At 36.6% G+C, this 13149-nt stretch overlaps 1 protein-coding gene and 1 pseudogene across 1 annotated transcript in view; both read left to right on the top strand.

Moving 5' to 3' along the window:
• SLCO6A1 (solute carrier organic anion transporter family member 6A1) overlaps nucleotides 1-9404 on the top strand; it is a 113289-nt gene extending 103885 nt beyond the window's left edge. The window contains exons 13-15 of the mRNA XM_005889812.3: nucleotides 1810-1947; nucleotides 7565-7711; nucleotides 9352-9404. Coding sequence (XP_005889874.3) covers nucleotides 1810-1947; nucleotides 7565-7711; nucleotides 9352-9404 — 338 coding nt within the window. The remainder of the gene's footprint in view (nucleotides 1-1809; nucleotides 1948-7564; nucleotides 7712-9351) is intronic.
• Nucleotides 3692-5073, top strand: LOC138988462 (elongation factor 1-alpha 1 pseudogene; annotated as a pseudogene).
• Nucleotides 9405-13149: the final 3745 nt, after the last annotated feature.

Below are 13149 nucleotides of genomic sequence, written 5' to 3'. Positions count from 1 at the left end.
TAGGAGCTCTGATTCAAGAAGTTGATTTAAAATATTGGTGGGGTAAGGAAACAAGATTAGACTGGGTTGAAGACAAAGACAGACAGTAATTAGGATCAAGAATGTAGAAAAATTTAAATGTGGCTGTAATGGGGAATCTAAGAAATTCTTAGCTCAGTATTCAGAATTCAAAATAGCTATTTTGATTGAGAAAAATTAGATCATATTTTAATGGTGGACAATGATCCAATGGATAAAGATAGATTCTGAATGGTAGAGGGAGCATAAGAAAGAGCAAGGGCACAGTTTCCTACCTCAGAAATGAAGCCAGTGAGGCTGGTACATTTTTGAATGATAGAGGGTGGGACAAGGTGATGATCTTTTAGATATGACTGTCTCTAGGTCTCAGAAAATTTAAGCAATTGATAGATATTACCTGATTTACATTTAAAAGATAACTTTGCTGCTGGAGAGAAGTATTTATAAAAGATAAATGTGTTTGCTGAAGTCTTAGTCTGAGTTATATTAAATTTGATTCTGGGGGTTGTAATGAAAAAGAGAAATCAACTTATCCAAGATATACTTGGAGTTAGTGTTACAAAGATTTATCATGGATTGGAAAAAACATGGAGGGAAATAGAAAAAAAAAATTGAGTTAATAGGCCTCATTTCACTTTGAGCAGTTGTAGACAGAGTACCGGCACTCCCTGGGATTGGGAAATCTGGTGATGGGTAGCTTTCTTTGATAGGCATCAAAGTCATGACACATGAGAACTCACAAGTTCTTAAGCAAGAAGGTTAGTCATTAGATATGTTAGTTCTGAGAACCCAGATATATTAGTTCTGAGAACCTATCTCTAATGTCTTTGGAGTGGTATTTATTTACTTACTTATTCATTTTTTTAAAGATTTCATTCACTTTTATCTGAAAGTGATACTGTTGCTGGGAAGATGTTTTCTCTGTGAGTATACAGAGATTTCCCTCAGGCAGCACACAAGTATGCCTCTAGATTTGGGGTCTTCTGAAGCTAGGGCTGCTATGAACATACCTAAGAATTTACTTTTTCAGTTATTTCTCTCAATATCTTGACACATAACAGATAACACACTGCATTTTAAAACTAATTTTTCAGTCATTGAAAATTTCAGAATTTTAAATCTTTTGGGAGATACATTGGATTCACAAAATCAGTATTTAGAATCTCTGTTTTAAATACTTCCTCTTAAACTTTTAATTCAGAAATTAATAAAAATGTTGAGATGTCAACTAGATCAGGGGTCCTTAACCCTTAGGGCATGAACCAGTACTGTTTGGTGGCCTGTTAGGAACCGGGCCACACAGCAGGAGATGAGCGGCATGTGAGCAAGTGAAGTTTCTTTTGTATTTGCAGTCATAGCCCATTGCTCACATGACCACCTAAGCTCTGCCTCCTGTGAGATCAGTGGTGGCGCAGTAAATGTCACATACTTGAGTCATAGGCCCATCCCCTGCCGCCATCTGTGGGAGGACTGTCTTCCCTGAAACTGGTCCCTGATGCCAAAAAGGTTGAGGACCACTGAACTAAAGAAGAGCATGCATACCATTCTAAGATGAGAATCTGCTAGTTTTTTTTTTTTTTAATATCTACAAGAATAAGGATTTTCAAAAACACACAATTGTGTTTCCATTTTTTAACAATCCTATTAAAAAATAAATTCTTAGATAATTTAAAATGGTATGTTTAGAGTGATGATGGCTAAGTATATAAGTTTAAGTTTGGGATAAAAATCATTCTGATTCCAGCCTACAGTGTTTTCATGGAGAATTTATCATCATTGCATTTTTGATAGGGACTCTACCTGGACCAGTAATTTTTAAAATAATAAGAGAAACTTCTTGCATCTTTCGGGATACTGAGCGCTGTGGAAGCACTGGAAATTGTTGGATCTATTACAAGACAAAAATGGCCTACCTATTGGTAGCAGTATGTAAGTGATATCTATTGAAGTATGTCAAGAAGTAAAATTGTTTTTTAAAACTTATGGCTGTTTGGAGTAAGGCATAGTCATAATAAACTAACAACAAGTGGATACTTTAATTATTAAAGAAACCTTATTATATACAAAATATTTTAGAAACTAAATTACTATGGAATTTATGTAAGTATTTGAAATGCTGCATCACGTATAAAGTTGTTTTCTGTTAATCTAATGCAATTAAACATCCAGTGCCCCTGTAGGAGAGTGCGGATGTAGAACACTGCCATCGTCACAGAAAGTTCTGTGCACACCACTGTTCTAGGGCAAAACTTATTCAAGAGGGATCCAGGAATGCTGGGAGCCCACGTTAAACTTTGTGTAATTTTGAAATCCTAAAATTCTGTTTGTACAGTCGTGAATCTGCTATAGAGGAAGACTGTGGCATTCACCAAATCCTCAAAAGTTTTATCACTCAAAAAAGTTAGGAAAAGTGTATTTTATCAATCTGTCGGTTCTCTTTGGTAGCAAGGAAATTCATCAACCAACTTCATCAAGTTTGAGTTTTTTGGTAAAATTTTTATAGAAAATATAAAGAAAGAGCACATATTATAAATGTATAGCTGAACACATTTTTATAAAGTGAGCATATGTATCATTAGCACTCAAATTAAGAAACACAGCATATTAGAATTAATACATGAATTTAGTAAAGTTGCTTAGTATACAATCAATACACAGAAATCATGTGCACAACCAAATACAGAAATAATCTAAAAAATACAGTAACATTTAAAAATCAAGTACCAAGAAAAAATTTGTTGCAAGTTGTATAAAACCTCTACACGGATAAATATAAAATTTATTTGAGGGAAATCATAATCTAAATAAATGAAAAAAATGTATCACGATTACAGATAAGAAGATTTAAAAATACCGCCTCTCCTAAATTAATGTATAGCCTTGGTGTGGTCACAGAATCCCAGAAGGAAATTTTTTAATTGACAAGGGAATTGAAATTCATATGGGAAGCCAAAGCGCTAAGATCTATCCAGAGAATCTTAAAGAAGAAACAAAATTGAAAGGTATATGCCACCAGATATCAAAACCTACTATCAACTTGTAATAATCAATACAAAAGGGTATTAGTGCGAGTGTCGGCACATTAACCAATAGAACAGAGTAGAGAACCCAGAAGTAAACCCACACTTGCACACTCATCTGATAATGACAAAGGAGACACTAGGCGGGTAAAAAGGTGGTCTTTTAACTAAAGGGTAATAGATTACTTTATATCTCCATATCTGGAAAAATGTATCTTGATCCCTCCCTTACGTTATACACAAAAATCATTTCTAGATGCACTGAAGCAAATGTGAGAGATTAACAGTAGAATATATTCACAACCTTGAAGTAGGAAAAGACTGCGTAAAGAAGGATACAAAAAGCACAAGCTATAAAATTAATAAAATTTGATCATCCAAAGAAACAGCTGAGAGACAGAAAAGATAACCACAATGTTAGAAGACAGTGGAAAAAGTAAAAAGGTGAAAAAGAACTAATGTCCAAGATACTTTTTAAAAAAACCCACAGAACAACAATAAATAGAGGATATATAACTTAATAGAAAAATGAACAAAATGTTGGAAAGAACTCTTTAGAAAAGTGGATAATCAAAGAGTCATAAAACACTTTCACAACGGGTTTGCCTCCAGGACACAAGTGTCTTGAAAACCACCATTAAACCTAACCAAAAATGGAAAAGGAAAAGACCCACATCGACATTGTTGTGTCTTCATTGGACACGTAGATTCAGGGAGGTCTACCACGACTGGCCATCTGGTCTACAAATGTGGTGGGATTAACAAGAGAACAGTGGAAAAGTTCGAGAAGGAGGCTGCCGAGGTGGAAGGGCTCCTTCAAGTATGCCTGGGTCTTGGACAAACTGAAAGCTGAACGTGCATGGTATCATCACTGCTATCTCCCTGTGGAAATCTGGGACCAGCAAGTTCTGTGTTACCATCATTGATGCCCCTGGACACAGAGACTTCATCAAAAACGTGATTACAGGCACCTCCCAGGCTGACTGTGCTGTCCTGACTGTTGCTGCTGGTGCTGGTGAATTTGAGGCTGGCATCTCCAAGAGCGGGCATGAGCATGCCCTTCTGGCCTGCACTCTGGGTGTGAAACAACTAATTGTTGGAGTTAAAATGGGTTCCATGGAGCCACCCTACAGCCAGAAGAGATACGAGGAAATTGTTAAGGAAGTCAGCACCTACGTTAAGAAAATTGTCTATAGTCCCAACACAGTAGCTTTTGTGCCAGTTCCTGGCTGGAATCTTGACAACATGCCAGAGCCAAGTGCTAACAGCAATCATGGTTCAAGGGATGGAAAGTCACCCATAAGGATGGCAATGCCCATGGAACCACCCTGCCTGAAGCTCTGGAGTGCATCCTGCCACCAACTCACCCAACAGACAGACACTTGCGTTTGCCCCTCCAGGATGTCTATGAAGTTGGTGGTATTTGTACTGTCCCTGTGGGTTGTGTGGAGACTGATGTTCTCAAACCTGGTATGGGGGTCACCTTTGCTCCAGTCAATGTAATGACTGAAGTGAAGTCTGCAGAAATGCACCATGAAGCACTGAGTGAAGCCATTCCTGGGGACAATGTGGGCTTCCATGCCAAGAACGTGTCTGTCAAAGATGTTCGTCATGGCAACATGGCTGGTGACAGCAAAAACGACCCACCGATGGAAGCCTCTGGCTTCACAGCCCAGCTGATTATTTTGAACCATCCAGGCCACATCAGTGCAGGATATGCACCTGTGCTGGACTGTCACAGAGCTCACATTGCTTGCAAGTTTGCTGAGCTGAAGGGGAAGATTGATTGTTGTTCTGGAAAAAGCTGGAAGATGGCCCTAAATCCTCGAAATCGGGCGATGCTGCTGTCGTTGATATGGTTCCCGGCAAGCCCATGTGTGTCGAGAGCTTCTCTGACTCTCCTCCCCTGGGCCGTTTTGCTGTGCGTGACATGAGACAGACGGTCGCTGTGGGTGTCATCAAAGCAGTGGGCAAGAAGGCAGCTGGAGCTGGCGAGGTCACCAAGTCTGCCCAGAAAGCTCAGAAGGAAGGTTGAATGAATATTATCCCCAATACCTGCCACCCCAAGTCTTAATCAGTGGTGGAAGAACGGTCTCAGAACTGTTTGTCTCAAGTGGCCATTTATGTTTAATAGCCAAAGACTGGTTAATGATAACAATGCATCGTAAAACCTTCAGAAGGAAAGGAGAATGTTCTGTGGACCATATGTTTTGTGTGTGGCAGTTTAAGTTATTAGTTCTTAAAATCAGTACTTTTTAATGAAAACAACTTGACCAAAAATCTGTCACAGAATTTGAGACCCATTAATAAAAAGCTTAATGAGAAACCAGTGTCTTCTTTGGGTCAACATTGTAACTCCCTGTAGTACTACTTTGGTAAGAGGTGCTCATAACCTGTTTCTGGTAAAACAATTTTTATATTCATGGGTTTGTATTTCTAGGGTGGTGCTTCAGATTTGTTAATTTTGTGTTGAGAACTCATCTGTTTTAAGAACATCTTAAAAAGCATCGGTGCAGCACTTTCTAGGTTAGGACAGATGAGTAAAGAGTAACTATGTTTTATATGTAAGCTAGTTTGTGAGGTCAGATTCTACAGTATAAAAGCTCCTGCTGCACATAAAATTTTGTATGGTTACATAAATAATAAGTAAATCTATGTCATTTAGATTCCCAGTTATCAGGCTGTGCATTCACACTTATAATATTATTAAGTAGTTAATCTAAGTCGCAGAGAGGAGCTACTCCACGTCTGAGGTCAGGGGTGGCGGCTGAGAGTGCCAGGGATTTCTTTGGAAGGAATGATGCTAAAGCTGAAACTCTAGTACTTTGGCCACCTCATGCAAAGAGTTGACTCATTGGAAAAGACCCTGATGCTGGGAGGGATTGGGGGCAGGAGGAGAAGGGGACGACAGAGGATGAGATGGCTGGATGGCATCACTGACTCGATGGACGTGAGTCTGAGTGAACTCTGGGATTTGGTGATGGACAGGGAGGCCTGGCATGCTGCGATTCACGGGGTTGCAAAGAGTCGGACATGACTGAGCGACTGAACTGAACTGAACCGAGTTAATCTAAAATGTGAGGCTTAGAGGCTGGAAGCTAAATATATATACATATTCATAAAACAATGGAATGGATAAATTGTGATAACATCAACAATGGAATATTATGAAACAGTGAAATTTAAAAGCACACAACTTCATAAAATATGAATCACATAATGTTGCAGGAAAGAAACTAGACGCAAATGAATATGTATTGTATGACTCCACTTACAGAATTTTAACCTGCTATAAATATTCTTCCAAAGCAAATAAGATTAAACTTTTGTCATCAGTGACTTTGAGGAAATATGAGAAGGGTTTCTGGTGTGTTGGCAATGCTTAATTTTCTTCATCCAAATGCTGGTCACGCTATTTAGTTTGTGAAAAATGTATCAAGTGGTACTGTTTTTTAAAAAAATAAGATTGAGTTCACTACAATTAACACAGGAGTTCATATGGTTATGTCGTGGGTGTTCCATGTCAGGCTTTTGATAATTGGGTGCACCTGTGCAAGCCGCATCCAAAACAACTGTAGAAATTCATCCCACGCCCTTTTCGAGTCAGTTTTCCTTCTGCACAGATAAGCCATTTTCATATTTCTATTACAAAACCTTGGTTTAGCCGGTTCTGGAAATTATGGAAATGGAATAGAATATATGCTGGGGGCGGGGCAGATTTCACCTGTCTTGCTTAATGTTACACTTTGGGGAGATTCATCCATGTTACTCTATGCAGGAGTTTGTGCTTTTTAAAAATTTCTGAATACCATTTCATTTTTGAATATGCTATAGTTTATTCATGCTCTTATTAATGGATATTTGGGCTGTTTGCCCTGTTTGGCTGTTATAAATAAATGTTTGAAATGTATTATTACAAATGATATAGACTCATTAATGTTTCCTATTTTATCTTTGAAACCACTATAATTGATATTGTTGCTATAAAATATTTTTTACTTTAACAGGGTTATTTGCATCCAAATTTCAAGTACTTTGATATAATGCCTATACTTTTCTGAAACTTGAAAAATGAAAATGAATTTAAAAACTTAAACATAGTCAATTAGTTATTCTAAAATGTTTCTGTTGGCATTTAGAAAATTATATATATTTCAAAAAAGAGTAAAGTTGCATGAAGTGACTTTAAAAGTTTCCAGTTTCCACTGATAATTAGTTTTGAAAGTAGAAATGTATTTTTATGTTTTAGAGTTAATACATTCTGTGAAATAGTAATATACTTTGCATTTTTCTTGGGTCATACATTTAAGAAATCTAAAAAGTTTTACAAACATTTAAACACATTTTCCTTTAAGTAACTTGATATAAGTTTATGACATTACTTATATTCTACAATTGGAAAATTGGTAACTTTAGAGATGAAATATGTTCACCTTTTCTTTGGTAAATATCTTTCTTTCCATAAACATTTTGCTCTACATAAATTGATGCATCTGATGACTGTATTTTTTTTTTTTCAAATTCAGGTTTTACCTGCAAAGTAGCTACTATTTTCTTTAATGCTGTTGCATTGAGCCTATATAGAAATCTACCACAGGAAAATAGTGATGTCTTGGCTACAGCTGTGAAGAATCCAAGAGTTAAAAAAAATGAAAGAGAAGAATCAACATTATGTAAGAATTACACAATTGTCAATCTATCAATGGGATATTATTGGATATTAATAAAATTTAAAATAATTTAATATAACTACATGTTTAATAAGTTCATGTGATCTTATAAGTTTTATTATTTTGAGTATAAAATAATAATATAGTCTATGTTTTGCATTTTTAAAAGATATCACACATATTTAATACTTACAATAGAAAGGTCATACTCTGAAAGAAAAAGATGACGTGAAAGTAGAAAATACACGAAAGTTAATTGTAACTGCAGTGATGTCTTATATATTCATTATTGGTCTTTGGTTATGTAGGATTGGGCTTCCCTGGTGGCTCAAATGGTAAGGAATCTGCCTGCAGTGAGGGAGTTGTTCAGTCTCTAAATCATGTCTGACTCTGCGACCCTGTGGACTGCAGCACGCCAGGCTTCCCTGTCCTTCACCATCTCCCGGAGCTTGCTCAAACTCACGTCCATTGAGTCGGTGATGTCATCCAACCATCTTGTCCTCTGTCGTCCCCTTCTCCTCCTGCCCTCAGTCTTTCCCAGAAATAAGACCCCAGTTCAACCCCTGGGTTGGGAACATCCCGTTGAGAAGGAAATGGCAACCCCCTCCAGTAATCTTGCCTAGAGAATTCCATGGACAAAGGAGCCTGGAGGGCTACACTCCATGAGGTCGCAAAGAGTCAGACACAACTGAAGAACTAACACGTTCCCTTTTTTGTGCAGAATTATTTAGGTTTCATGTAGTTTATTCTTGCTACTTTTCCTTTGGGCTGTGCATATTTATAAATAATTTTCAAAATAAGACTAGATGTGCCAATCCAGTTCATACAATAAATATTTACATGAAAGTCATATTTGCTCTCCAAAAGGAGACATGTCAAACTATTTAAAAATTAGCATTTTTCCTTTATTTGGTAATGGAAAGGTTTTCTCAGAAAATTTATCCAAACAGTCAGTTGGCCAGTTTACAATACATATTTTCACGCTTCTTTACTATTAGTAGACATGAAATTCAATATGATCATATACTTCTCTGTTTTACTTAATTTCTTGACTTGAATTTTATTGGTAAAGACTACTGATACCTCAGTTGATATCCATTTTTGTGTTTTTATATTTAATTTTATGATTAATCATAATCATTTCACTTAAAGAAATGTTCAAATCTGAATGCAGAAAACGTGCCAACCATTTGTGGAGTTTTTCTTAAGCTTAAATGTGTTTCAATAGAAAAATGTTGATATAATTATTTCATACATGATTTAATACCTATCCAAATTATAAAGCAATTTTCCAACTATTAAAAAATAAAATTGTTATGAAACAAAAACTTCTCTACAATGTTGCTTTTGTTCTCTTGGGAGAATGAACAACTGACAAAATTTCTCCTTTGTTATTCATATTAGTCAGTGACCCTGTGTGTAAAGGCAGACATGGCCCTATTCATGGTCTTGGCTGGCAGAAGGAAATGTGAAGCAGGGAGTGTTCATATCTTCCTATACGTTTTTCTACCTAGCTGTAACATGCATTTATGAAAATCTATAAACTTGCCTTTATGTGAAACTTGACTGTTCTCTGTTTGAACCAGCAGGATAGTAGAATATCTGAGGATCAGAATGTGAAAACAGAAGTTTTTCCTTTAAAGATTCTACAAGATCTGTTGCTGTGCTACATTCAGAAAAGGAAAATCACATGTGATTGCAAAAGTAGTAGAAATGTAATCTGTGGTGATTTGTATTTTCATAATAAAGTACTTTCCTATAAAGTGTTTCTCTTATGTTTTTAATGTATGTAGGATTTTAAACACCAATGTACAGTATAGGTTTTCCTAGAATTACAGGTTAATAATTGTAAGGTATTTATATTCTTTCTTAATATTGTCCAAAAATATTATTTGAAAATTTATGCAATGAGGAAATAAGATAATAATATTCTGATCCATTTTGAAGGAACCTGTAGTATGTTTCTGTGTTTATGTGTAAATATCTATATATGTATTTTTTGCGTAAGTAGAGTAAAAGTAAAGATTATAACAATTTGGAGAGTAGTGTTAGGACTTGAATTTGCATATAATATTCTGCTACAATAGAACATGTGTTTCTATGCTGCAAACTAGTTCACAGAGGATTGATAGAGAAAATATAACCCCAAAGTCACTGGTTAACACCAATTTAGCAGCTTTTAAAACAATCAGTGGAAGCTTCTCAATGTTAATGAGAAAACCTTAGTCTTAAGGAAAAAGGCCAGCTAAAAATCCTATTGAAATACTTTTCTTTGTAATCAATTTTGAGTATTTTAATGCTATCAAGGATCAGTACACATTCTAGAGTGTTAATGTATCCAGTGAAGCTGCAACTGCAGATGAAGAAGCTGCAAAGACATTTTTAAATATCAGATTTTAAATTTAAATTTTTGATGAAACAGCTTTCTATTGACAGTTGGTGCCCTCAAGGAACTACTTCTCAAAGGAGGGAGGTGAGCCCCAGCCTTAAAACTTAAAGTACCGATTGACTGTGATGCTGGGTGAAAATGCTAGAGAGATTTAGCTAAGCTAAAATTCATTAAGATTGTGATTATTTTTGTTAGGACTGTGGTTACAAAGTTGCATAGGTTTTTGAATGGTTTACCTCTACAGTATTTTCTCCATCAGCCTAATTATTTTGGGTGCTTGATTTTTCCTGAAGGGACATTTTTAAGCAAAGCCTACTTAATACTGGGCTTCCCTAGTGACTCATTGGTAAAGGAACCACCTGCCAATACAGGAGATGCAAGAGACAAGGGTTCTGTCCCTGCAGAAGGGAATGGCAAGCCACTCCAGTATTTGTGCCTGGGAAATCCCATGGACAGAGGAGCCTGGCAGGCTACAGTCCATGGGATCAAAAGAGTTGGACACAACTTAGTGACTAAACAACAATACCTGGTGTTACAGCAGAGTGCTTATGTTTTAGAATTGATGAGTTTATTTGTGCTCTTTAAGTTGCATTTTCACCAAAGTCTTAATACCTATGACTATCCTGTCTCTTCAATCTTTTTCTTCTCTGGATTCTTATGTAAACTAGATTGATGCTTTCTTGATTTAACATTTAGCATTTAACCTTACATATATAGTCTAGAAAAGCATCAAGGTCTGGTTTATTAACAGAACATTTTCCTTTTCAGCACTAAGAGTTTATTCCCCCTTTCCCCCCAGCTTTAAGATATAATTGACACACAGTACTGTATAAGGTTGGGCTCCAGGTGGCACAGTGGTAAAGGAATTGCCTGCCAATGCAGGAAACACAAGAGCTGGCCTGCAGTAGGAAATGGCAACCCACTCCAGTATTCTTGCCTGGAAAATTCCATGACCAGAGGAGGCTGGCAGGCAGTAGTCCAGGGGATCACAAAGAGTCAGACACAGCCGGGCACAACGCACACTGTGTAAGGTTAAGGTGTACAGCACGATGCCTTGAGTCACACGTATGGTATAGTGATTACCACAGTAAGTTTACCGCAGTCACATTCGTCGTCTAATATAGATAAGAAAGAAAGAGGAATGAAGGAAGAAAAACAAAGAAAGAGCCAATGTTTTTTTCCTCATGATGAGAACTCTTAGGATCTTCCCTCTTAACTCTCAGTGACACAGTGCTAACTGTAGTCATCACGTGGTGTACATCCCCAGTACTTCTGTATCTTACGACTGGAGGTTTGCGTCTTTGACCATCTTAATTGCCCCTGATCAAATCAGATCCTTTTTCTATGACTTTAGATTTTGTTTGGTTTGTTTCAAATCCCATATAAGTGATAACATAAAATAGTTGTCTTTCTCTTTGGGACTTATTTCACTAAGCATCACATTCTCTAGGTCTGTTCATGTTTTTGCAAATGACAGAATTCTTTTTTAGGTCTGAGTGATCCCTCATGGTATATATGGATATACATGCATACACATATTCTTTATCCATTTATCTGTTGATACAAACCTAGTTTGCTTCTATATCTTTAAAAAAATAGTATAGTTATTTTATTTTTTATTTATTATGGCATTCAGGATCTTGTTCCCTGGCCAGGGATTGAGCCCAGGGCCCCTTCATTGGAAGCTCAGAGTCTTAACATTGCACCACCGGGGAAGTCCCTGCTTCTGTATCTTGGTTGTTGTAAATAGTACTGCTGTGAACACTGCGTGAAGGTATCTTTTTGAATTAGTGATTTGTTTTTTGTTTTTTCCCTTTGGATATATATCAAGTAGAGTTATTGAATTACATGGCAGTTCTATTTTTAGTTTTCTGAGAAACCAACATACTGTCCTCCCAGGGTGTGCTCCCACTTGCCTTCTAAGTGTGTTAGAGTTCCCATTTACCCACACCCTCACCAACATTTGTTGTTTGTAGACTTTTTGATGATAGCCATTCTGACTCATGCAAGGTGCTGTCTCACTGTGGTTTTGATTTGCATTTCTCTGGTGATTAGCGATACTGAGTGTCTTTTCATGTGCCTTTTGGCCATTCATATGTCTTCTTTGGAAAAGATGTGTATTCAGGTCTTGTGCCCATTTTTTAACTGGGTTGTTCGGTTTTTTGGTATTGAGTTGTAGGAAATGATTATACATTTTGGATATCAACCCCTTATTGGCCATATCATTTGGAAGTATTTATCTCACGTGGTAGGCTGTCAATGGTTTTCTTTGCTGTGAAAAACCTTTCATATTTAATTAGGTAGGAATAGCTTATTTTTGCTTCTGTTTCTTTGGCCTCAGGAGACAGACTCAAAAGAATCCTGCTATGATTTATGTCAAAAAGTGTTCTGCATGTTTTCTTCTAGGAGTTTTTTTGTTTTGCTTTGAGGCTTACATTTAGGTCTTTAACTCATTTGAATTTACTTTTGTATATGGTGTGGGAAAATGTTCAGATATCATCGTTTTATGTGTTGATGGCAGGTTTTCCCAGCACCATTTATGAAGAGACTATCTTTTATCCATTTTATATGACACGCCTCCTTTGTCATAGACTAGTTGTTTGTAAGTGTTTGGGCTTAATTCTGGGCTCTGTATCCTGTTCCGTTGTACTTTCTGTTTTGTGTCAGTCCCATGCGATTTTGATTACTGTATCTTTGTGGTATAGTCTGAAGTCAGGGAACATGATACCTCCAGTTTTGTTATTTTTTTTCAAGATTATTTTGGCTATTCTGGATCAATTTGTGGTTCCATATAAATTTTAGGATTGTGTGTTCTAGTTCTGTAGAAAATATAATGGGTATTCTGATAAGGATTGCATTAAATTTATAGATTGCTTTAGGTAGTATGGGCATCAACACAATATTAAATCTTAAAGGGAACCCACTTGCACTGTTGGTGGGAATGTAAACCGATACAACACTATAGAACTACCATGTGACCCAGGAATCCCACTCCTGGGCATATACCCTGAGAAAATATAATTGAAAATTGAGTCATTTTGTATGCATCAGA

Source organism: Bos mutus, chromosome 7 (genome assembly GCF_027580195.1).
Source record: "Bos mutus isolate GX-2022 chromosome 7, NWIPB_WYAK_1.1, whole genome shotgun sequence".
Taxonomy (NCBI): Eukaryota; Metazoa; Chordata; class Mammalia; order Artiodactyla; family Bovidae; genus Bos; species Bos mutus.
The sequence above is the reverse complement of the archived record's forward strand: the minus strand, read 5'-3'. Positions and strand labels throughout refer to the sequence as shown.